Source organism: Suncus etruscus, chromosome X (genome assembly GCF_024139225.1).
Source record: "Suncus etruscus isolate mSunEtr1 chromosome X, mSunEtr1.pri.cur, whole genome shotgun sequence".
Taxonomy (NCBI): Eukaryota; Metazoa; Chordata; class Mammalia; order Eulipotyphla; family Soricidae; genus Suncus; species Suncus etruscus.
In genome coordinates, this window is record NC_064868.1 from 6,195,501 (window position 1) to 6,220,875 (window position 25,375).

General features: G+C 41.1%; 1 protein-coding gene across 1 annotated transcript; it reads left to right on the plus strand.

The window, feature by feature from the left end:
• The first annotated feature begins 8,402 nt into the window (after positions 1–8,402).
• On the plus strand, positions 8,403–24,183 carry EIF1AX (eukaryotic translation initiation factor 1A X-linked). Its single transcript, XM_049766819.1, has 7 exons — positions 8,403–8,470; positions 14,191–14,274; positions 17,376–17,479; positions 19,320–19,370; positions 21,370–21,451; positions 23,024–23,115; positions 23,837–24,183. Exons 1-7 carry the CDS (start codon positions 8,455–8,457, stop codon positions 23,840–23,842), a joined length of 435 nt encoding a protein of 144 aa, XP_049622776.1. The 5' UTR covers positions 8,403–8,454; the 3' UTR covers positions 23,843–24,183.
• Positions 24,184–25,375: the final 1,192 nt, after the last annotated feature.

Genomic DNA, 25,375 nt, shown 5'->3' on the forward strand with positions numbered 1-25,375 from the left:
TTATCTAGTCCGATTTTCTTATATTGCATGTAAAGTACCTGACACCAAAACATAGACTAAATTCTTCTCATCAGTTTCCTTTCCCTAAAACACCGTGCTGCCTTCCCTTCATATTATCACCTGACGAGGAACTGCGCTATTTGAAAGCTGCAGTATTTCTTGGGGGTAGTACTCTACTTCTGCTGGTATATAAATGCCAAGTTCATGGCTATCAAAGAAATTGCCTTCGTTGTTTAGTTCATCTGTCAGTTTTAGCAAAGAAAATCTAAGTATCCATTCATAGAACTGAAGACATTCTGCCTAAAATGCAGCTCATGAGCATCATTTATTTCATCTCTGGTTCTGATTTTCCTGCTGCCTTTGACTCAACAATGGACAAACGTAGCGATCCATGTGCTCTGAATGTAATGCTTATGCTGGTTGACCTTTCCATTAATTTCTCCAAATCTAGATCTTTCGGGCCTCTTACTTGTGTTAGTGAGGCCTTTCTCCAGTTCATGCTGCTGATGACCAGGAGGTTTCAGTTAAGTCAGAAAGATATTTGAGTTTGAAAGAACTAACCCGTCAGTACACTTTTACAAACCTCTTGGTTTATAATTCAAAATGGTAGATTTCATTTAACATTACCAAGCACATCCTGGAAAGTAAGGACTACACTACCATATGTATAATGTCTTTCTTGCAAGTGCTGATGTTGAATTAAGGTAAGTTTTCTTATCCTTTTGATTTTTTTTTTTTTGGAATAGAAATCATGTCAGTTCCTTTTAGTAAATAATGGTGTCATCTTTCTGACCACTAGAGACTCTTGATTTGAACAGATTTGATACAGCTTCATTTATTCACAGCCAACTCCAAAAGTGTGATTCTTATAAGGCATATCGTTGAAGTGCTCTGTGGTTGGCATGTAGGAGGAGTTAGTTGGTTAGTTACCCTGGAGTAGCTGTGGGTGTGCTCAGGAGTCCACATCTGAAATGTGCAGCACTGCTGAAAAGGGATGGCCTGTTGGCTTTGCCCTGGGCTTTCAGATCAGAAAAGACTTGGAGAGGGAAAGAGGGGGAAAAGAGTTAACAAAGAAGCAGAAATAGATTGGTTTGGAAGGGGCTGGCTAAGTCCATTCTGGGATGAGAAAGGCAGTCAATATTGGGAAAAATGGGCACAAATGTGCTTTATTTCCATAAAAGCCAACAAAACGCATCTTAACATGGCTTTGGTAGTCTGCTTTCTGGCTTTTCAGGATAATCTAAATATTGCAGCCTGTTTATAATTTAGAGTTGATTCGATATTATGGTGGTATGAAACATTTGAGATTTATGAAAACATTTAGGATAGATATCTCAGGAATGTAAAAGGTCAGAAAAGGTCTGTTTTCTATGATCGACAAAACATAATGGGTTCCATGGCTGACCCATGGTGCTTAAACCAGGAAGTTCAATCTAGTCTTAAGCGTTCTGTCCCTAAAAGGTCTAGTTCCATGTGACTTAAGCTTAAACTGGATGTATACTTTGAGCCTTATTTAAATCACAGATAAGTTGACTTAGCATTTCTATTTCAATGAATAAAAACACCTTTTCACCTAGAGATTGCTTACATTTTCCTTGTCTCCCCAAATTGACCATTGGTGGAGACCAGTTAATGAAGGAATGAAATTCACTTTCTTGGGACTGTGGTATTCTACAGAGCCATGCTTAGCCACACTTCTAGTGAAGAGTCTACAGAATGATAATACTTAAATATGGATGGCCAAGAAGACTTTGTATCTACAGTGTGCTTTCTGTATTTTGACACTGCTGTATTCTGTGTGATTGAGTGACTTGTAACTGGTTCTTAATGTGATGGAGTGTTCTCAAAGAATTCTAGTAACTAAGTCCACTTAATTTTCTTAAGCCTTGTCTCCCATTTACCACTTTGATTCCAGTCTTTAAACTGTTTATAACAGGGCATACCAAGGGTTGGAATGAGAGCCTACTTCCTACCTCTTAAGGCACTTTCCTCATTATTTTGCCATATAACCTTGAAGTGCATGATAAGCTGTTTAAATGTTCGTGACTTCTCCCAGAGCAACTAGCGAAGTATATGACATTGAATAGAGATTAGTGGAAAGGAAATTTAGAGACTAAGTTCAGAGGTGGCAAACCTCAAGAAAACCTTTTTAGAGCACGTACCATTTGAGTACTATATATGTAAACGTATGTAAGAAGAGAGTCTGTAATAGTCCTCTCTAAGTAGATTAGTTCATATCTAATGGAAGTGAAAATCTTTACTCCTATTATCACTATAGTACTGAATGAACTGTATACTGAGTTTTTCAAACAAGTATTTAATGTAGAACTTTGAAATACAAAGCAAGGGCATAAGGATAAAGGATTTGGTTTGTGTCTCTACATGCAGTTTACCATCTAGCTAAAGCTTTGGTTGATTTTTTTTTAATTTAGAAAGAGCTTCAAGGTATTGCCATTCCTTAGCAGTCTATAATTATTGGTGGTGAGTTTTATAACTCAAAATTATGTATGTGTGTTAGATTTATCTTCATTCTTGCCCTAAACAAAAGGGGAGGTATACAAGGAAGGGATGTAATTTTCCCTTTTTTTGGCCATGGGTGGGAATGGGGTATCTACTCAATCTGTTTTTAAAAAAGAAAAAAAATCACAAATATTTTTCTACTATTATATATGATCTTACTTTATATTAGTTTCTTTGTAGTAAGGCATGCCAGAAGCCCAAGGTACCATATTATGAGTTAATATGTATTGTACCTTTTATTGATGGTTAAATTGCATCAGATGCTTGGCATTGCTGCCATAATTATAAAGTGCTTGTAAAGGATCAATTATCACTGAATACTTTAAATTGTTTTCCTTCAGAGTCTAATCTGGGAAGTTTTCAAATCATACTATTAATGTATAAGCTCTTTCAGATGTATCCATGAATAATCCTGGAACAATATTGCTTGTATTCCTGTCAAAGAACAGGTTTTGTAATCTTCAAAAGAAACAAAAATTTATATAATAAAGTTTCAAATAAATGCATGTATGTCCCTTTATCAGATTATTTTGATTATATGATTATTATCCATTACTAAATCATTTTATCCAAATTATAAATTAACCAAGTTGAATTGATTGAACTTAAAACAAAAATGTTTCAAGTTAATAAGGACTGCAAAATAATTTTTCTCTGCAGTCCTGGTTAGCCAAAAAAAAAATCTGTCAAATAAGACTCAGATCTTACCCAATGCTTTTAAGGGGGCCGGACTGTGTGGGGTGCCAGAGTCAAATCTGAGTTGTCCGTGTATATGGCAAATACCCTACCCACTGGACTATCTTTTGGGGCCACATCTAACAGATCTCATTGATCACTCCTGATACAGTGGGGGAGCCATGCACTGCCAGGGTTGAACCTCAGTTCCAGGCATAAAAAGCATTCACACTAGTCCTTGAAACTATTTCTCCTTTCCTTACCCAAACTTAATGATTCAAAGGATACAGTTTGATCTTCAAGTGCAAAGCAAAAAATCTTGGAGAAGTCCAAGATAATCAGACATAATTCCAAAATACCCCTTTTCTCCCAAGTTAAAGTGCATTTTGATTAGAGACCCCACTTGCCTGTGATCAGGGCTTACTCCAGAATACTCAGGGATCACTCCTGGTGATGATTAGGGACTTTATAGGGCACCAAGATTTGAACCAGAGTCAACAACATGAAAAAAAGTTGACTTAAACCTGCACTATGTCTCCAGCCCCAGATCCTCACAACTTTTCAGAGGCTCTCCCCTCTTATGCTAGTCCAGACCACGACTCTTGCTTAGACCACTGTATAGTGTCTGTTGCCATCTTTGAGTTTCTACAAATCATTCTTTTGTTTTCAGTTTGAGCCACAGTACTTGGCAGTGTTTGTGGGAGTCACTCTGGAAAACCACATGTTACTGGGATTGAACTGGGGTTGGCCACAAGCAAGGCAAGAGACTTAACCTCTCTACTTTCTGGACCCATCTGTAGACTGTTTTAACACATAAGGATGAATGATTAAAAACCTACTTAGGATTCTTCTAGCCGATAATCTGGCTTCCTTAACTTCTGAGCTAATCTTCCTCAACTCCCCCAAGCTCACAGCATTTTCATCATATCTGTATTCTTGCTGCTGCTTTTGTTTTTGTTTGGTTGGTTTGCCAGTTACACCTGGCAATGCTCAGGGATTACTCCTGGCTTTGTACTCAAGAATCACTACTGGCAGGCTTAGGGGACCTTACGGGGTGCCAGGGATCTAACCTGGATTGGCTGCATACAAGGAAAGTGCCCCCCCAGCCCAACCCTCCCACTGAAGTATTGCTCTAGCCCCTCTTTCTGTTTTTTGAATATGTCAACTTAATGCACTCATGGTTTGCTTCTTTGCTGTTCCCTCTGCCTAGGTAGGAGTGAATCCCCATGACTTCTTTTCTTCCAAGTGATTTTGATAATTAAATCTGGGATTCATCATAAAACAGAAAATAAAACCTGATGGTTTTTTTCTCCTTTGGTGTTTATATTGGGTAGTTGACTGGGGCTTTATTAATTTAATGATTCCCACCCTACCCCCTTCCCGTCATTGATTTTGGTGTTGTAATGACCAAGTGTCACACAGATACTTGGCTCTGGAGCTCACTGTGGTCTGCCTTTCTTTGGCAGAGGCTTCTGATTTGTAAATACTTGAACTTCCAAGCATTTGGGATCTGATTACTTACCCTGTGGTAGGCACTATCCCTAAACAGTGAATGCATTAGTGAATGCTTGCAGTGACCCATTGTGGTAAGTACTATTCTATTTCTAATTGACAATGAGAAAAACTGAGACTTCTAAAGAGGTTAAATATCCTCTCCAAAACAATAAAAAATAAGTGGGTACAAAATTAAATCAGACCTCTTAATTCCAAACCCTAAGTTCATAATCATTTGCCTCGAAACAACATTTAAATAAGCTTTTCAGCTCTATTTTTATCTGAAAGTGTGTTAACTACAAATAGAACCCCAGAACTTTAAGATCAATTTAAATGTACTTGTTTAATTTTGCAGTACGGGGAGTCCAACCCAGGACCTCATACAAGAAAGAATAGTGTTGTATTTCTGAACTACACTCCCATACTCTTTAGATTTTGTTTTTTAATTTACCCTCGTCCTTACCTTTCTTACTATTTTTGGAAGGGCCAGGGATTCCGTACAATTGGTTGTTGTGTTTACCAGGGGATCACGCTCCTGGAGGCAGTGCTCACATATTTTTGCATTTTGAGCACCAGAGTTCCGAACCATAATGACAGTTGTTGTACATAAACAGCTGCGTGCTGAAGAGGGCACAGAATTTGGTCCCCTAGGGTTCCAGACAGCAGAGCTGTGGGATGCCCTGGAAATCCACATCAGAGCCTCACACTTGCAGAACAGGAACTGTTAGTCACTGAATGACCCTTGGATCCCTTGCAAATATCTTTTCAGCTTTGAAAAATTCTTTTGCTGTTGGTTTCTTCTCTTCAGCTCTTTTTATGTTGGAGCTGGATAACGCTTGGTTTTCAGCCTTGGAGGCTCCTGTACTGTGCACTGTAAAATGTTGAATGTCATCTGTGCCCTCTGCCCAAGCAATGTGAACCACAGCACCCTCCTGCATCGCGCCAACCAGGCGTATCTCCAGATGCCGCCAAAAGGTCCAGCCCCACCAGGGAATCCTGGTGTTCCTATTCTGTCTCTCTTAAGTGTGTGCGTTTCCCTAAAAAGATCATGTTGAATCCCTAATATTGGCAGAAAGGTGATTTATTTTAGATATTTACTTAAATGTAAACCTTCTTGGTTTAAAATGTGAAGTTATTCGTGAAATTTTCAGCCACTTGGATATCTTGCTGAGTGAAGTCAAAAGAAAGGGACCAATGCAGAAAACAGCATCTCTCCTAAAGGGGATTTAAAGGTACACCGCTGGGAGCAATAAAGGGCCAAAGGCAATGCAATGGGAGACCGGATCCAACACAATTGGGTTGGTGGAGTTCCGTTGAAAAGGCTGAGCATTGGGGTCCTGGGATGGAGGGAGGGAGACTCTCTGGTGATGAGTGTGGTGTTGGAATTAGGTGCATGAGAAACCATTCTTAACAGTGCTCAATCACAGAACCTCAATAACTAGTTAAATAGGCAAACAAAATACCCTAGGGGAAATCAGATAAGATAATCTTGCATGAGTGACTATATTCATTTACAGGGGCTGCCTTATTCTAGTACCTCAGACTGCTTTGCTTAAAATAGTCAAAACAGATTTCCCCGCTTTTCTGGAGGCTCCAAGTCTGAGCTCAAGGACTCAGTGTTTCTGACATGGACGCTCCGTGGTTGCTAGATTACCCACCATCTTGTTCATGCTGCATTCGTTCTATGCTGTGCCCTAATATCCTCTTATAGGGATGTTACCACAAAAGTGGATTTAAGACTTTTTTTTTCTTTTTTTGTTTTTTGGGTTACACCCGGCAACGCTCAGGGGTTACTCCTGGCTCCACGCTAAGAAATCGCTCCTGGCAAACTCATTCGAACCACCGTCCTTACCTCCATACTATCTCTCCGGCCCCACCACAAAAGTGGATTTATTGCTGGCAGTGGAAGTCCTTCAGAATTGTATGTAAGATTTGCATAGAGATTCAAGTGTATTGTATAGTTTAAGCAGACGGGTCCTGATCCCTCCCCAATGTCCAGGCCTCTCCTTTGACCCAGATACCACATCCTGCATGGCCACCTGTCTGCCCACCTCCAGTGTACGATGATGGCCTGCTCTTGCGTACACATTCCTGACTTGAAATCTGGAGCTGGAACTCTGTCAGCTGTGTCCCCTTGTTGGAGCTTGCTGCTTTTTAATATGTCAGTGGGCTTGCCTAGGGCTATCCCCCATCAGCTTCGTGTCCCCTGGGTTTTTCTTGGTCTCTGGCAATAGCCAGATCCTGTGAATGAGAAGCTCTGCTTCAGGCTGAGGACTTGCTTTGTTTGACCCCTGTTTTCTCCCACCAGCAGCTCCATGATCTAATTTGACTGGATACCTTTTCAGCAGGCAAGATCCTCCAGTTCACTTCCCTGTAAAAGATCACCTGTTGTACTGTTCTCTGGACCTCCTTTCAGCTTCATTACCTCTTTAAAGATTTTGCCTTCTGGGGCCGGAGCAATAGCACAACCGGTTTGTCTCACACACAGCTGACCCAGGTTTGATCCTCAGCATTCCTTAGGGTCCCCTGAGCATTACTAGGAGTAATTTCTGAGCTCAAAGCAAGGAAAAACTCCTGCTGTGGCACAAAATCCAAAAAGAAAAAAAATCCTGTCTTCAAATACATCGTATTGTGACGCTTCTAGGGCTGAAAGATTCAAATTGGAAATGGAAATGTGAAGTTCAGTCCATAGCACTTGAGTATATATATATATATCTTTCCTGTGTTGAAGTAAGCCAGACATTGGGCTGTGTTGGTAATAACAGATTTATAGTTGGTTTCCAGTAAGATAGACAAGATGGAAAGTTAGAAAAGACAAATATAGATTTATGACGCTTTGATAAGACATTACAGGAAAACCTCAGACTTCCCATCTGACTGCAAGGGGAAAAGTTCCAATTAAATCCCTTTATGTCCCATCCAAGAGAGTGCTGTGTTATGACTCTCATAGGTGGGAATCTAAAGAAACATAGTAAGGAAATTTTTTAAATGCCCAAAGGCAACAACTACGGAGAACTGGCCTTCAGTAGGAAGTTTGCGATGTGGGGATAGGGGGTGGGGGGATAAGATGTGGGGTGCTGGGGCAGTGAGAAAGCCAAGTTGGGACAATGAAGCGGGCATTGTGAAGTGCTGGAACGTCTTCGGCCACGCCAGCACTGGAATCACAGTGCCTAAAGTAAAATAAAAAGTAAAAACCAAAAGGAAACCCGACTTGGCTGGGAGGTTGGTCAGTGAGGCTGCGGCTCACATTCTGAGTTTGTTAGTCAAAAGACCACTTTGCTAATCAGCCGCCCCAGCCGGCGGAAAACAGCAGGCAGCGCGGCCAAGTCTTAAGACTCATCTCTAAGCTCGGGGCTTTGGCCCCGCCCGCCCACTCAGCCCTCCGCCCCTTAGCTCCAGGCTCCGCCCCCCGCGGAGATCGACGAATCGCGAAGAACGCTCACCGGACGCATTTTTCTCTGCTCTAACGATAGGCCGGGGGCCGGCGGCGCCTGCGCCTTGGGGGCAGTGGGCGGGCTCGGGCGGAGCTAGAGGGCGGGGAAAGATGACGTAAGCCGCCGCGACGCCATTTCCTCCGGCCGAAAGTGTGTGCGTGCTGGTCTCCGGAGCGCCGGCTGGCGAGTGTCCCTCCCGCGCACGCGAGGTGTCCTTCGGCCGCTGCTTGAGCCCGCGTGGTCGCGCCCGCCGCCGCGAGCCCCCCTCGGACTCGCCGCCGCCGCCCCCCGATTACAAAGCCGCAGAAGCCGCGAGGCCGCCGGCCGCGCCATGCCCAAGAATAAAGGTAACGTCTCCCGGATCCGATTCCCGATCCAAGGCTCCGGGGCCTTGCCACGCCGCGGTGCCCTTTCCCTCCGCCCGGCCCGGGCGCCACGCGGGGCTGGGAACTTGGTCCCGGCTGCAGTTCGGGTCCGTCGGGGTGGAGCCGACGCCATTTTCGGCGGCCCGGCGCTGGGGCCCCTGCTGCGCGCCGCGCCTGGCCGGCCGCCGCGTTCGGGGGGCCTCCGGGGGAGTCGTTCCGGCCACGCGCGGGGCGCGGGCACGAGTCGCGGGGCGAGGCCCTAGTAACCGGCGCACACATTCGAATCCTGCCTTGCATTCCTCACATTTCACTTAGAGTAGAGGGGGACTTTTGGGGGGAACTGCGGAGAGCGGGCTCCCCTTTCTGGCTGTATACGCACCCACTCAGCCCCAACACTTGGGTTCGCGTTCAGCCCCGTTGTTTTTTTTTTGATTTCGTGGCTTCGCATGGGATGCGGCTGTTGTGGGAGGAATAGCTGGGTGCGATCCTAAACATTCACAAATGCTCCGACTGAAGGAGAAAGGTCCCGATCGGAATATCCAAGCTGGAAGAGTGAGTGCAGGTAAAAGTAGAAACGTCCTAAGGAAATATAATACTTTTTATAGACTCTTGGGGTCTCTCTGTCTCTCTGTCTGTCTCTCTCTCTCTCTCCCTCCCTCTCTCCCACGCTCCCTCCCTCTCTCTCCCACGCTCCCTCCCTCTCTCCCCTCCCTCTCTCTCCCTCCCTTCCACGCTTCCTCCCTCTTTCTCCCTCCCTCCCTCCCTCCCTCCCTTTTAATTTCCCACAGGAAATTGTGCACGTAGAAACGGGGAAATGTTTCCTACTGGGTAGGACCCCTTGCATAATCACAAAAAGTGTCATTCCTTTGAGTATTCATCCTGAGACAACCCCCCCTTGCTCTTCTGTTCTTTTTTTTTTTTTTTTCCCCATCCTTGGGGGAAAAACAACTTTGCTCCAAGAATATATTCCATGTCCTCTTTGCTCACTGCATCCCTTGCGGTATTGGGGTACAGTTCTGTATAGGATTTTGGTACAGGTTCTTCAGAACACTTCACCGATACCGTACACTAAGTGGTAACTCGTAGATTTTTATAACATAATTTTTTTTCTGAAATGGCAGCTCAATTCAAAAAGCATCTTTTCCTCACCTATATGTCTAGTTATGTGATTCCAGTTCCCTCTCTAGTCTTAAGTTCTAAAGGTCAGTAATACAGTGAAATGTTTGGTACATAGTAGGTGCTCGATTAATACCTGTTTTGGGGGGGGGGGACTGGAGAGATAGCATGGAGGTAGGGTGTTTGCCTTCCATGCAGAAGGTCGGTGGCTCGTATCCTGCTATCCGATGTGGTTCCCTGAGCGCCGCTGGGTGTGAACCAAAAACAAAGAAAAAAATACCTGTTGGAATAATTCGCCTCCCTATTTTAGACTCTTCTTTGGATGAAGAATTGGTTCCTCTGGTTTCAAGGCGTAGCAGCACTTGTGCATTAGAACATTTCTAGTTCACTAGCCTTTTAAAGTTCATTCTACTGCAAGGCAGTAAAAGAAGGGGGTTGTTAGGGTATAGTTGGTTCTGGTGCATTGAGAAGCAATGAATCATCCATATTACATCATAATGAACACCTGGGACTTAATTCATTGCTCTAAATTTGAGAATTACAGCACATTTGCAGTAGAAGTTTTCTGTCTTTTCCCCACTCCCCTTTAGGTCCCTTCCCAGTTCCTATCACTAGAGTTAACTACCATTCTGGGTTCAGTATTTACCACTCTAACTGCTGTCTTTTAGTTGTTATCTTTCTTAGAGTAATATTTTATGAAATTTTGTTTACTAATGTAGAACAGACTGTGTCTTTTCTTACTTTTGTTCCTGTGAATAGAATCTTGACAGTTACACAAGTAAAGGTCTAAGTTGCCCTGGATTTTGTCATGTTGAATGGATTGGGCTGGACCTTAACAGTTGATTTCATCAGGAAATCTGGGAGATTCATCCTCAAAAATTGCCAATCAGATATGGCCCTTGCCATATCATTGTGGTTTGAAGATCTGATATAATTACTGACTTGACACAGAAGCTTCTTTTTTCTAGGAAATTCATTATGTGTGCCCCAAGAATGCCTCAGGTAGTCAACTGTAAGAACTCTAGGTGGATGGGGAAAGTCCACCTAAGCCTAGCATTGAGCAGCTGCTAGAACAGAGTAAGAACAACTGATACTGTAAGTTATGTGTCTGCCATGGCTGTGGCCAGGTGCCTATTTCTGTTTTTGTTTTTGAATCTTTGGACTGTGAACTTTTGCAGATTCCATGAACCCCTTTAGTATCACTACCATTTATAGACTTTTCCCACTTTTTAAAGCTCAGGACTTGCTCCTGACTGTTCAAGGAATCACTCCTGGAAGTACAGGGGACAAAATGCATTGCAGGGGATCGAACCTGGGTCACCTGTGTACAAGACAAGTGCCTTACCTGCTGTACCATCTCCAATCCTTGATGAGTAAATTGGATACCCCAGATGTGCTCAGCACTTATTCTTGGTGGTTCTGAGCTCAGGGAACCATATAAGGGATTGGGGATCAAATCTGAATTGGCCTCATGCAAGGCAAGCACCCTGTCCAATTCTCCCTGGTCCTAAGGTAGATACTTAACTACTGTCAGAAACAAGGATGGTAAAAAGAAATTGACTTGAAACTAAAATGGAGATAGATGACAGCCATTCACTGAAAATGTTCTCAGCCATTAGAAATAAGAGCCCAGCACTTAGGTGACATAGTGGAACTGAGATGTAGAATTATTGTTGAAGTGATGGTTAAGAGAATAAAAGAAGTGTCATAGGAAGGTGAGCAGAATGTGAGAATTTGCAGACCTAGAGCAGTAGTATCATTGACAGTCTGGGAAAAAAAGGAGTTTCTGTTGTTCCAGTTTGTTTTGTTTTGACATCACACCTAATGGTTTTCAGGGCCACTCCTGGTTCTGCTCCTGGATTATTTGCCAGGTGACTCCCACCATATGTGGTGCTTGGGATCAAGCCTGGGTCAGCTGCTTACGAGGCAAGTGTCTTACCCACTGTACTATTGCTCCGGCCCCAAAATAGATTTTTTTGTTCGTTTCGGGGTCACATCCGGCAGCACTCAGGGCTTACTCCTGGCTCTACGCTCAGAAATCACTCCTGGCAGGCTCAGGGACCATATGGGATGCTGGGATTTGAACCACTCTCCTTCTGCATGCAAGGCAAACACCCTACCTCCATGCTATCTCTCCGGCCCATAAAATAGATATTTTTAAAGGTGCCTTTAGAAAGAATTTTAGAATCCAGAAGGTAGGAGTATTTGGGTCTTTGTTCTTTTACAGAGAAGGGTTTGGGGTAAGACTCAACCCGACAGGGCCTGGTGCTATTCCACTTTCTGTGCGGGCTCCTGGAAGTGCTGGAATCAGACTGAGGCCCACTGCGTGCCAAGCACGTTTCTTCTTCATCACTGTCCGTCAGCCTCCAGAGGAGTTTTCATTTTTATTGAGAGAGAGAGTTGGGCCATACCTGGCAGGCCTGACTCCTGCTCTGTGCTCTGGGATCACTCCTGGCGTGCTTGGGGAACCATAGTGGCTGCTGGAGATCAAACCCAGTTTGGACATGTTCAAGGCAAATGCCCTATTTGCTGTACTGTGGTTCTAGCTCCTGGAGAGATGTTTTAAAATAAAAACTCTGTTATCCTTAGCTCTCCTATGACTACATCTGGTCACAGTGCTCTTGTTTTCATCTCGGACATTTTTTCCCTTTCTCTTTCATTATAGTGTCTTAAAATGGGAGTCACTGCTCCATAACTAAATGTAGGAGTATCAGAATATTGGTCAACAGTAAAAAGTTTTCTGTGTGTGCAGAGACCAAAATTAGTTCAACATCAACTGCATAGTGAGTCCATGGTATTTCTGGCAGTGGTCACTTGTGTTGCATTTGTTTTCCCACCCAGAGGTTCACTCTTCTGCTTTTGTTAAAGTATTTTTAGTGGAAATTTAGAAGATGGTGAATATATTCTCATCAGATATCAGAAAGTATAAACAATGGGGCCGGAGCGATAGTCTAGTGCTAGGGAGTTTGCCTTGCATGCAGCTAACCCAGCATCCCATATAGTCCCCCAAGCCAGGAGTGATTTCTGAGCACCTAGCTTCTGAGCGTCACCGGATTGGATCCCCCCCCCAAAAGTAGTAACAGTGAAGTGAGTTTCCTAAATTACCTAGGCCAAATCCTCATGATCATTAACTTTGCAAACATTTTACAAGAGATTTTAGGCAGTCATACAAAATACCATATATACTTGAGTAAATACTTTTACCCTAAAAACTAGGAAAACTTAGTGACCCAAGTATAAGCGTAGGTGGAAAATGCAGCAGTCACTGGTAAATTTCAAAAATAAAACCCAAAACAACTACAGTAATTGAGGAATCAGTAGGTTAAATGTTTTTCAATATTTATTGCTAAAGAAAAACTGTAAACTAGCAATAATAACTTTAAAACTAAATAAAGTGCAGGAAACCATAGTTTAACAGGTAAGCTAAATCCCAAAGGTTCAAATCCTTCAAAATTGGATTCCTCCTCTTCCTCATCTGTATGTCCAAACAGACCTTCAGCTGTATCTGGTGTGTGGGTATCAGCATAGACATTGTCATCATCACTGCCGTTGGTCTCTTACAAAGTGCAGAATATTGTGGGTGAAATAGTTCAGTGGTATCCAATTCAGTTCAGCCGCCTGCCTCTTCAGCTCAGCCATGCCTTGTGGACCCTCCATCAGATGGCAGAAGACGACTGGAGACTAAATACATTTCATTTGGTGTGCATGCACTGAACAAATAACCTGTATGACTCGAGTATAAGCCGAGTTTGGGGTTTTTCGGCACAAATTTTGTGCCAGAAAAACTTGGCTTATACTCAAGAATATACGGTATGTTTAGTTTATGGTTGTTTAGAGAACACACCCAGTTGTGCTCAGGTGTGCAGTGCTGGGGAACCATTTGGGGTTCCTGTATTTCTGCATGCACTCCAGCCCTGAAGTTAGTTTCTCTGTTTTTAAACCAGTGATAGTTTTATACTCTTTCTTGCATTTATTATTAGATTTTCAATTTAAAAATATTTAATTTTCTTGTTTGGAGGTATTGGCGATCCCCAGGGCTTCCTCTTGGCTCTGCACACAGGGCTCACTCCTGACAGTGCTCAGAGAGCCAGATGTGGTACCGGGGATCAAACCCAGGCCAAAGCCATACCTCCCTATACTGTATCCTTGGCCTTGGGAACATGCCACTCTGAAGGCTATATTGAGCAGTTTGGTCATTAAATGGGGTTGTCCTCCAGAAGGAATCAGTCTATTTGAGCATCAGAATCTACTTGTTTGTGTTTTATCCAGCACATATTTCTTTGGGGTTTTTGTTTGTTAGTTTTCTTTTTTTAGTACTTGGGTCACACCCGGCAGTACTCAGGGGTCACTCCTGGCTCTACGCTCAGAAATCGCTCCTGGCAGGCTCGGGGGACCATATGGGATGTCAGGATTCGAACCTCCGTCCTTCTGCATGCAAGGCAAATGCTTTTTACCTCCATGCTCTCACTCTGGTCCCTCGTATTTGTTTTTAATATTATTAAAGTTGAATATGACTGTATGGTTTTAGTGATTGCTTCAAATCTGTGTTAAGTCTCTCTTAATGTCCCTTTCTTTAAACCCTTTAGGTAAAGGTGGTAAAAACAGACGCAGAGGTAAGAATGAGAATGAGTCTGAAAAAAGAGAATTAGTATTCAAAGAGGATGGACAAGGTAAGCCTTTTAAGTTTCTTCTAGTAGAGCTTAAATCTCGAATACTGAATTCTTAATTATAAATTCAGAAGTCTGGAAAATGAATGATTTGCCCCTCACAGTTCTCTAGAACTTTCTTTTGATAGTCATTTTTGGTCTATTCTGCTTGCCCTGAGAACTTGGCATACTGATGGAATTTTCATAAATATTCAGGTTTCATTATCTTTCATGAACACTCACTTAAGGATGAATAGGACAGAGGGGTCCGGAGAGATAGCACATGGGTAGGGCATTTGCCTTGCATGCAGCCAATCCAGAACAGATGGTGGTTTGCATCCCAACTTCCCATATAGTTCCCCATGCCTTCCAAGAGCCAAACCCCTTAGCGCCGCCGGGTGTGAACCAAAAAAGAATGAATAGGACAGTTAAGTTTGAGTTTAAGCCTTAATTAACAGCTATGATAAGCAATTAATTTTAAGTAATTTTTTTAAATTTGTTATTTGGATGTAGTGCCACACATAGCAGTGCTCTGGGCTTACTCCTGGCTCTGTTTTTGGGCAGCATATGCAGCACCAGAGACTGAACAGGGGTCAGCCCTAAGTAAGGCAAAAGCGCCTTAATGCCCTGTACTCTGGTGTCTTGTACCTTTGTTGATTTTCTTTTTTTGTTGTTGTTTTTGTTTTTTTGGGGCTACACCCGGCGGTGCTCAGGGTTTACTCCTGGCTATCTGCTCAGAAATAGCTCCTGGCAGGCACGGGGGACCATATAGGATGCAGGGATTCAAGCTAACCACCTTAGGTCCTGGGTCGGCTGCTTGCAAGGCAAACACCGCTGTGCTGTCTCTCTGGCCCCACCTTTGTTGATTTTCTTGCCTCACAAGAATGAAAGCATTGGAAAGGGGTAACCTCCACTGGGGAAGATAAGAGGCACCAGTGGGACCCATTGCAGGCTCAGGTCGAGGGGAATGTCTTGGGTCCCAAATGGCTACAGCTTCAGAAAGGACAAGAGGGTAGGCCGTGGATCTGCCAGGCTGCTTTGGCTTTCTCCTTGGCGTCTTCTACTTCTGCATTATCTCCAAGACCTTCCTCCAGCTCAGCATGTCCTCTTAACTGAGTGATTTTACTTTTCTAACTTCAAGATATTTGGGGCCCATACCAGGAAGTGCTTGGGAATCACCCCAGCTTGATTCTAGGTGCTGGGGATCAAGCATGGGCCTTTCCGGTGAAAATACGCTTTGAACCTGTACAGAAGTCTTTCTACAGCCCTCCCCAGATTTTTTGAGCAGTGACTGTGTTCGGTACACACTGGGTGTTTGAGGCATGAGTCTGATGAAGCCTTTATAAGCTTTGTCTGTTCATGTATAGTTTCATAAAACAAAGCCAACATTTCACCCATTCAGGCCAATTATAATTTTAATAAGTGACAGATCAAGATATATACATTAGTTTCCCATCATTTATAAGTAATTTTATTTAATTTTTGGTTTTTTGGGCCACACACATCTGTGCTTAGGGATTGCTCCTGGCAGTTCCAAAGGACAAAAGAAGTTCTAGGGATAACATTCAGGTCAGCTCCATGCATGCAAGCACTTTAGCCCTTGCACTATCTTTCCAGCCCATTTGTGGGTAACTTTAAACCTCTAAATCTAGGATACAGCTCAGTGGTAAAGTACATGGTTTTCATATATGAGGCCCTGGGTTCATTATCTGATACCAAACTAAAATAAGTATACTTTCAAAAAAGTTGCAGTATTTAGTTTTATGAACTCCCTTAAGCCCTTCTCCATCTTGTATGTGTCTTCCTGGGCCCTTAAAAGTTACAAACGTCATAATACTTTTATTCCATCATTTCTGCTAACATATATTTTCACATAACTAGATTATTGTACTCAATATAGTTTGTATGTGTATCCATATTTAATTTTTTCTACATCTTCCAATAATTTCCAGCACTTTGAGTTAGGATGGGGTGTTGGGCCACACTCCATCGGTTCTCAGAGCTGACTCCTGGCTCTACATTAAGGGATCAGTATTAGCTGGGCACAGGGGACCATATTGGGCGATGGGGATTGAACCCTGGTCAGCCATATGCAAGGCAATACTTGCTGTATTTATCTCCCTGCCCCCCATTTTCAACACTTTCGTTTTATGGCCATACTCGCTAGTACTCAGGGCTTACTTCTGCCTTTGTGCTTAGGGATTACTCCTGGCAGGTTCTTATGGGTGCCAGCAGTTGAATCTAGGTCAGCCACATGCAAAGCAAATGCAAAGCAAACCTGCTGTTTTATCATTCCGGTCCTTCTAGCACTTCAGAAAGGAGTGTTATGTTTTGGGGCCACATTCCTGGGTCTGAGCTCAGGGATCACTCCTGGTGAAGCTTGGAACCTTGCAGGATAATGGGGAATCAATTGCAGGTTGGCCACTATCAAGGGGCCAGCACCCTTTCCACTGTATTATCTCTAATCCCAATTTGCATCACATTTTACAGAGAGCCTCTTTCATTGTCTTTTTATAAAGTTCGGACATACTTATACACCATTATAATCTTAAGAATTTTTCAAGTGGCAGTGGAACTGGGCAACATTAGGAACCACTTTGGAAAGATTCTGTTTACAAGTTGAGAGTTTTGCCGAAGAACATTTTCTAGCTGAAAAAAACCTTAGAATAATCACTGAGATAAAAAAAAAAAGAATGATCACTAAGATATTTTAACAATAAATTAAGCTTTCAAGCTTTCATTTGCCAAATGTATCAAAAATTGTAGTCAAGATGTTCTCTAAAAGTTCTGAGGGAGAGGAGAGCCATTATTGGAGGTCAGATATGGAAAATGCTGAGCAGCAGTGTGCATTTAGGGGCGAGTCACCTCAATCTCTCAAAGTAGAGTGTACACTCAGTCATTACTCAACCCCAAACAAGGAGGGCATTTATTAGCATTTTTAATTGCTTGGCATTACAGTATCTTGTTTGTCTCTGCTGTTAACTAGCTTGGTAATTACACTCCCTTGTACTGATTTTACTGCTTATGTTTATTCCTAACCAATATTTTATGTACATTTTTATTTGGACTTTAAAGATGTTTTTACCACATATTGAATATCCTGTACCCCTTTTTCCCTCCTCTAGAGTATGCTCAAGTTATCAAAATGTTGGGAAATGGAAGATTGGAGGCAATGTGTTTTGATGGTGTAAAGAGGTTATGCCATATCAGAGGGAAACTGAGAAAAAAGGTAAGTGGAAAAAAAATTTTAATTAAAAATTGTGCTTAGAAGCAAGGGAACTGGTCTAGAATATTTATGGGTCAGGAACCTCAATTTTGTTCCTGCCTAAAAGGTCAGTAGAATAATAGTTTAGGCTGGTCCGAGTGCAGTGGTGTTTACAGTTAATTGATCACAGCCAGTTACAGATTTCTTTGTTCCTTCTTCACTCCCACTGCTTCACTTGACTAGCCTAAAAAAAGAATAGTTTAGCCTATAAGATCCTTGACAGTAACCTCATCCAGAGTCTCTTTAAAGATACCTATAAGGAACTCCTGCCACAAATGTCTAGCTTGAATCTAATCATGACAAAACAGTGAAAGAATCTCAGTTGAGGGATAGCTGCTGTCTCTTAATAAAATATTACTGTCAAATTCCAGGATACCTCACTTCTGTGAGGTCCAGGTTTTGAGTCCTGGTACCACCAAAATAGTTTGTCAGATCAAAAAGGTACATGCATACCTATAGTTGGTTGAACAGTAGCCAGGCTGTGCTAACAGTCCCAATATCCAGCAGTGCGTGAATGGAAGAAGAAAGTGTGTCTACAAGGAGGAGATGGCTCATCAGTGCCAGGAAAACTGCTATTCGAAACATGTTACTAGAGCTCCAATAGAGTGTCTGGAAGAGAGGGAAAGCCGGCTATTCCAGTTGGGCCTAACATGTACATGCCATAGATTGATTCTGCTAACAAGGTGGAGGAAATAATTGAGAAAGGGCATTAGAAGAATTTTGATTGTGAATTTTATTAAAATAAGTTATTAGGGGCTAAAACGATAACATAGCAGACAGGACATTTGCTTTGCTCGATACTGACCCGGATTCAATCTCTGGCATTCCCATATAGTTCCCTGAGCCTGCCACAAGTAACTTCTGAGCACAGAGCCAGGCGTAACCCCTGAGTGCCACTGGGTGTGGCCAAAAAAAATTAAGATTAGTTTTCTGAATTGTGGTCATGAATGAGTTGCTTTGGGAAGTAATAATTTCGCATCACAGCAGATGTGCAGGCATATTTTAAGGTAAATTTTCCTTCATCTCTGATTTTTACATTTTATTTTGATTTTTGAGTACGGGGTCACACTCATTAGAACTCAGGGCTTATTCCTGGCTCTGGTCAGGGATCCCTCCTGCTTTTACTTGGGGGACCATAGGATCAAATCCAAGTTGTCCTTGTGCAAGGCAGGAGCCCTACCCACTGTGTTATCAGGTCCAATGAAGGGATTGGGGTGGGGGTTGTTGGGTTTTGTTCTTTAATTTATCTTACTAAACCTCCTGAGCATGTGACTGGTTGGATTGGTGGGTATAGAAAAGGCAATAAATCCACAGAGCTAATTTTCCATTCTTCTGTGTAATAAATAGGTGGGTTAACTAGATACTTGGGATTATTTCCCAATAAAACGTTTATTTCTGGAGCCCAGGGATAGCTCAGTGGTTGAGTACCTACCTTGGAGGTAGAAAGCCAAGCTCTCTGTTCCCTGCACTGCCCCACAAGCCTAGTGTGATCTCCGTGACACAGCCAAGTGTGGCTCCAGTTGCCACCACAAAGAGGAGGGGAGGAAATAGGTCATTTCTAAGCCATCATGCTCTGGAATTTTTAGTGTCCAGTAGTCAAAATAAAATTTTTATCAACTTACCATTATAGAACAATTGAAATTGAAATAGACCTGACTGCTTGCTATAGGACTACCACCCTGTTCTAATGATAAATAATTCACCTGTAGTTTGCAGCTAGTATGTGTATTTTTTGAGGAGATTGACTCAGTTTTGCTCTTGGTTCTTGGTTTCTAGTTTAAATATAACATGTTTTCTTTTATAGGTTTGGATAAATACATCAGACATCATACTGGTTGGCTTACGAGACTACCAGGTAAAAGCATTTTTCATTGTTCACCTGCTTCAATTTAATAAACTGTTGATGTCTAAACAAACTGCCCATATTTGGTCAGTTCTAGCTGCTGAGCACTGTTTCTTCAGGGAGGCTTGGTACTGGTTTCCTAGGGATTGCCATTTCCAAGTGTCAGTATGGGGACTCCACAACTTTACTAGGGAAGAAATGGAGGCAACGTGAATTCTCTGATACATAATACTCTGGTTTGGGAATGAATGATATTATACTGGGTGGGTCTATGTGTTCTTAGTTAGCAAAATAAAAAAATCTTACATCCAAACTCCCTACTTTTTTTGTTTGTTTTTAGTTTGATTTACCTATATTTCTAGTGGTGGTTTGGGTCATACCAAGTGGTGCTCTGGAGTGAACCCTGGTGGTATTTGGGAAATCATATGCATTGCCTGGGTTCTAATCAGGGTGTGTTGCATGCAAAGCAAGCACCTTACCTGCTATAGTATCTCTCTCTGGCCCTTTGATATGTCTTGAAATAAAGTTTGGAATCCAGTCATCAAGATTGTATCGTTAAATGACTCCGCCCACCCCAACTCAAAATTTTACAGACTTGTAGTAGTGGAGTAAAGAATCAGGCACACAAAGTATGACATGAGTATGTGCTCTGAATTTAGATGAGTACTTTGGAAAGAAGGTGTGTGGGTCTGTGAAATCCAAATGGTTGCCACCTATTGGAATGCATCACCATGTGTATAAATCACATTGTGAGTAATGATATTTTTATTTTACTTGTGACTTTCAGTATAAAAACATTTTTTAAGTATACAGAATTTAAAAGTTAAATAGGTGTTTTTCAGCCTTCACAAGAAGACATTTGGCAGTTTCTGGGAGACAGGGACAGCGCACTGGACAATTCCTTCAAAATTCTTCAGCCAGAGTATCAGTAGTGCTGAGCCTGAGCACAGTCACACTGCTTTTATGTCCACTTTCTTTTATAGGTCATTTTCCTGATTAAAAGATCATGGTTCTACACTTTTGACTATAAAGTGACCATCTCTGATTCTTAATCTCCTATGGTCCTTTTATGCTCCACCCTCTTAAAGGGTGGCCCAGAGACTGATATTTTCTCCTTGCCTTTCTTTTGAATCTCAGGGCCTAAAACTTTGGACGTTAAAATAACTAGCTGTAATCCTCTTAACACCGATTCTTTTCACATTGCCTGAGTGTGAACAGTCTTAAACTAATTTCCACTGGGACATTTGTGTGAGGAATACCCAGGTATTTTTTATTGCAAATGTGTGCTTCTACTCAGTGTTCACTATCTTCAGAAGATGTTCAGTATCTACAGATTTTAAATTGTTCATAACTCTAAAAACCTAGAAAGTACATTCATTCTCTTAGGCATGATTCTAATCCAGTTTTTAATTGGTGTAGTCACGAGCCTGTAAATTAGAGTTTGAGGTAGCTTTTGTGTTTTAAAAGACATCTAATCAATGGGTAACAGTAAATAAGATATGATCTGGTGTCAGAGAGATTGTACAGGGTTGCTTTGCTTGCCTTACATGCAGCTGATCTGGTCCAATTCTGCATATGGTTTCCCTGAGCACTTCAGGGGCCGCCTGAAAGCACAGACCTGGGAGTAGCCCCTGGCATTGCTAGGTGTGAGATTGAACCTTCTTTTTCCCCTTCATGAAAAGATTTGGTCATTTTCTTACTCAATAAAATCTGCAAATATTCACACCAAACTTAGTTCTTGCTCATTTATACATGCATGCCAGCTCCTTCATTTGGTTAAAGCCAAGGCTGCTTCTCAGGGCATAGGGAAAGAGTAGTTTGGAGAGGGTGGAAGCAGGGAACAACACCGATGGGCATGAGACTCATGAACAACCTTGTAAAATCACCTTAAATTTGACATTTTAAAAAGTTAAAATTTTAAGATTTTGTAAAAGAGCAATGAGGCTCAGTTTGGAAGTAGTTTTTGAAATACTTTGACAGTCAAATCTAAAAAGCATTTGTCTCTTTTAAGGATAACAAAGCAGATGTAATTTTAAAATACAATGCAGATGAGGCCAGAAGCCTGAAAGCATACGGCGAACTTCCAGAACATGGTAATGTGTTGTTATATTAATCCATTTTTTATTGGCTACTGGTATTTAGGTAAATATACTGTATAATTTTGTGCATTTGACAGACTTTATCTTGTATATGATTCATTTTAAGTACAGTAGCCTTTAGTTACTAGAGGTCAGCTATAACCAAAAAATAATACTATCCCCCAAAAGGGGTGGGGGGAGATAGCACAATGGTAGGACATTTGCCTTGGATGTGGCTGACCCGGGACAGACCTGGGTTCGATTCCCAGCAATCCCATATGGAACCCTGAGCCTGCCAGGAGTGATTTCTGAGCACAGAACCAGGAGTAACCCCTGAGCACTGACGGTGTATCCCTTAAAACAAATAAATAAAAAATAATAATACTATAAAAATATTTGAAAGAAGATTGTCGCATAGTTTATATTAAAGTTTATTGTAGGGCGCTATTGAATTTCTATTGAATTCATTGGTACCTACTTTTTCAGACATGGGGGATCTTGGAACAGATCATAGGTTTAGACGGGGGACTCTTACATGCCTTTTATGCTTCATAATATAATACCCAAATCCTCAGTAAGTAATTGGCAGGGCTGGAGAGATAGCTCAGCATGCCACCCCCATAAAAATAATTAGATTCTGTTTCTAATAAATAGGAACATTTCTGTTTATTAGAAAACAGGACTTATTTATTAGTTCCTACCTAATAAGTAGGACAATGGTGAGAACATGTACTCTGTCCTGCAGTTTTAGACAATGCTAAAGAGATTGTTTTGTTGCAAGGATTAGATACTCTTAACAGATTTTTATTTAGAAAGCCCCTTTTCTTTGTTTTGAGTTTTTTTCCCAATTTTGGCATTGCTCAGGAACTGCTTCTACTGTACCTACTGTACAATGTGATACCAGGAGTGAAAATGGGTGTCCCACATGCAAAGTATGCACTTGGCCCTGTGAGCTCATTCTCTGGCCACCATCTTCATTTAATATCATAGTAGTCCATAGATTTGTTTTGTTTTTAAGCAATACTGTGTCCTTCCCTTCCCCACACAAATAACAAAAGTGAGCAAACAATGTAAACTAAGATAAAGTTCTGCAGAATTTCAAAGGGAAGTGTACATCTTGGGTTTGATTTGCTTTTGGTTCTGTTATAAAAACAGTAATTTTACTTACACATGAAAAACTGAAATTATTGACAGGGAATTTTCTTTCTAGGAAATGCGATAAATATCTGGGAATAAGACTAACTCTTCCTGGTTTGTGTTCATTGGGTTTAAGATAAGCATGAGTTGATTGACTCTTTCTGATTAATGACAATCATAGTTAAAGATAATCATAGTTATCTAGCCAAAATCTTTTTAAACATATCTAGAAGTATGAACTTCAGAATCAGTGTAATTGGAACAGACTTTACTGAAAATATCTTTGCAAAGAAAATGACAAGTACTTTCATTTGGACTTAACCAATTTGTGGGCAATTGTGTTGTATAGTAGTAGAGTTAAGTAAAAGTTTGAAGACCAGACTTTCTGAAAATTAAACTTAAAATCTTGGTCATTATGTTTTATCAGTATATTTGTTACTGTTTCTTTAGCTAAAATCAACGAAACTGATACATTTGGTCCTGGAGATGATGATGAAATTCAGTTTGATGACATTGGAGATGATGATGAAGATATTGATGATGTAAGTAGATGCACCTTGCATTTTTTAAGTTCCATTGATGAGTTAGCCATGAAGAAATAAGCTCTTTCCTATACTTTTTTTTAAAGAATTCTGAACAAGAATAGAATTTTGAACATATGCCTTGCATATGGCCAACCTAGATTTATTACCTGACAATCCCCAATGGTCCCTAAACCCAGCCAGGGATGACTCTGATCTCAGAGTCAGGTGTAAATCCTGAGCATTGCTGGGCGTGACAACAAAACAAAATAGGGTTAGGATTTTTCTTTGTTTTGGGGTTTCATCTTGCAGTGTTCACGGTTACTTCTGGCTCTGTACTCAGGGATCACTCCTGACAGGCTGTGTGATACTAGGGGTCGACTCTGAGTCGGCTGTATGTTTGGTGTACTCTCTGGCCCATGATTGGGGTGATAGGAGGGGCAATACAAATCCAGTGCCATTCCCTCCTCAGCTGCCCAACAGGCTGGCAGGAAAAGTGATGGATCAAGGCAGTGATTATTAAACTTGAATTAGCTTGGACATTTTGCAAGGGTTTTTTTGTTGGATTATCAAGATTGGCAGTAAACCAAAATTAAGCAAAAACCTGGTGTTATGCAGAAACTCAACTCCTCTTTGAATTGGGTTGTATCTTAAATAGCTTAAAGAGATTAAAGTGATCTATATATGTCTAGTAAATCCTGACATAAAAATTAGTCTTCATTTAATCCCTTTTTTTTTCCAGATTTAAACTGAATTCAACATTTACATTCCAACTTTCTGAGGACTATTCAACAGTTTGGTTTTTGGTTGTGACCTGTCAAAAGATTAAAGTTTTATTAGTATAATTGCAATTTGGTAGGTCAGATTGATTTGTTTGTACGGTATATGTGTTTCTTTCAAAAGTTGGTAATGCAGACTTCTTGTAATGAAAGCCCACTTTGTTCCTTTGATGTAAACCCACTATGAACCTTATGGTAAAAGACCACACATACTATTTTAAAATGATTTAAAAAAATGCATTACTGCCTTTCCAACTTATATCACATCCATTAAGTAAATGGATGGAATGAATAAATCATTTTCCCACTACTCATGATGGATCATGATGACTAGTCCTAGTTTGAACTAGCCTGTTACTTTCTATGTTTTAGCCATATTTTCTTTAGATTTTCATTTTTAAGGGAGGCAAATCTGCATTTGAAGTAAAAAAAAAAGTTAAATCTGTTTTTCGTATTTAAGTAGCATGTGACTATTTTTATACTAATTTTGATATCGCACATTCTTTTCATGATCTTATTTTCCACAATAAAGTAATCAACTGGAAAGCATTACCAAAATGCAGGTTTTAAAACCTGGGTTTTATTTTAATAGGCAGTTTTGAATTTATAAGGTTTGTAGTTGCAGAAATGGAACACTAGGTGGCACTCATAACATTGGAAATAATTGATCAGCTTTTTTATTTACTGTACGTAGGAAATTTTCCCACCATAAAAGTACGTTTTGATCAGATGCATGTATGTAGAATATTTTTACAAAAGATTGTTAAACGTGTCATTTTACTTTCAGAAATTATGTAAACTACAATTTTGAGTGTTTATAAACTAATGTATAAATTAAAATTAAATTTCATAACAACTTGTACAAATTCTTTCCCTAAGTTTGGGAAAGATGAGAATAATAACTTAATGAAGTAAATGACCTCCAATTTCTTGAAATAGCTACATCTAAGAAACGCAATAAAGACAGTGTCATGCTAGAGAACATGATAAACCCTTGATTTGTGTGCTAGGATGTATTTTTGTGTGTCCAGATTTTTTTCTTACATTTTACTCAGCATTTAGATTTAACTTTATTATTAGTTCTAGCAAGATGAACTGTAAGGGCTTATTGGTTGAATTGAAATCCCACGGCGCTGTAAATGTAGAGACTCATTATCTAACTTGTGGGGTGCTACAAACAATTTTACTCATGAGCTCCTGAACACAGGTGGGAATGGACCCCGTGGGTTTTGGAATACTTGTAAGAAACCAGCCTAGAAGGATTGACAGTGATTATTTCCATCAGTTATTTAAAGCTCCTAGAATATTTAGGCTTCTGTACTTAAGTTTTCTGTTAAATTTACAGTGTATATAGATCTTTCCATTTTACTATACCTAGAGTTTTAATTCTGCCCCTGTGGGTTTATGATAGAGATGCTAAAATTCAAACATGAATTTTCTACTTAGTTCCTCTAAAAATATAGGGTTATTTAAGGATTCTTTTAAGATGACAGCCACAACCC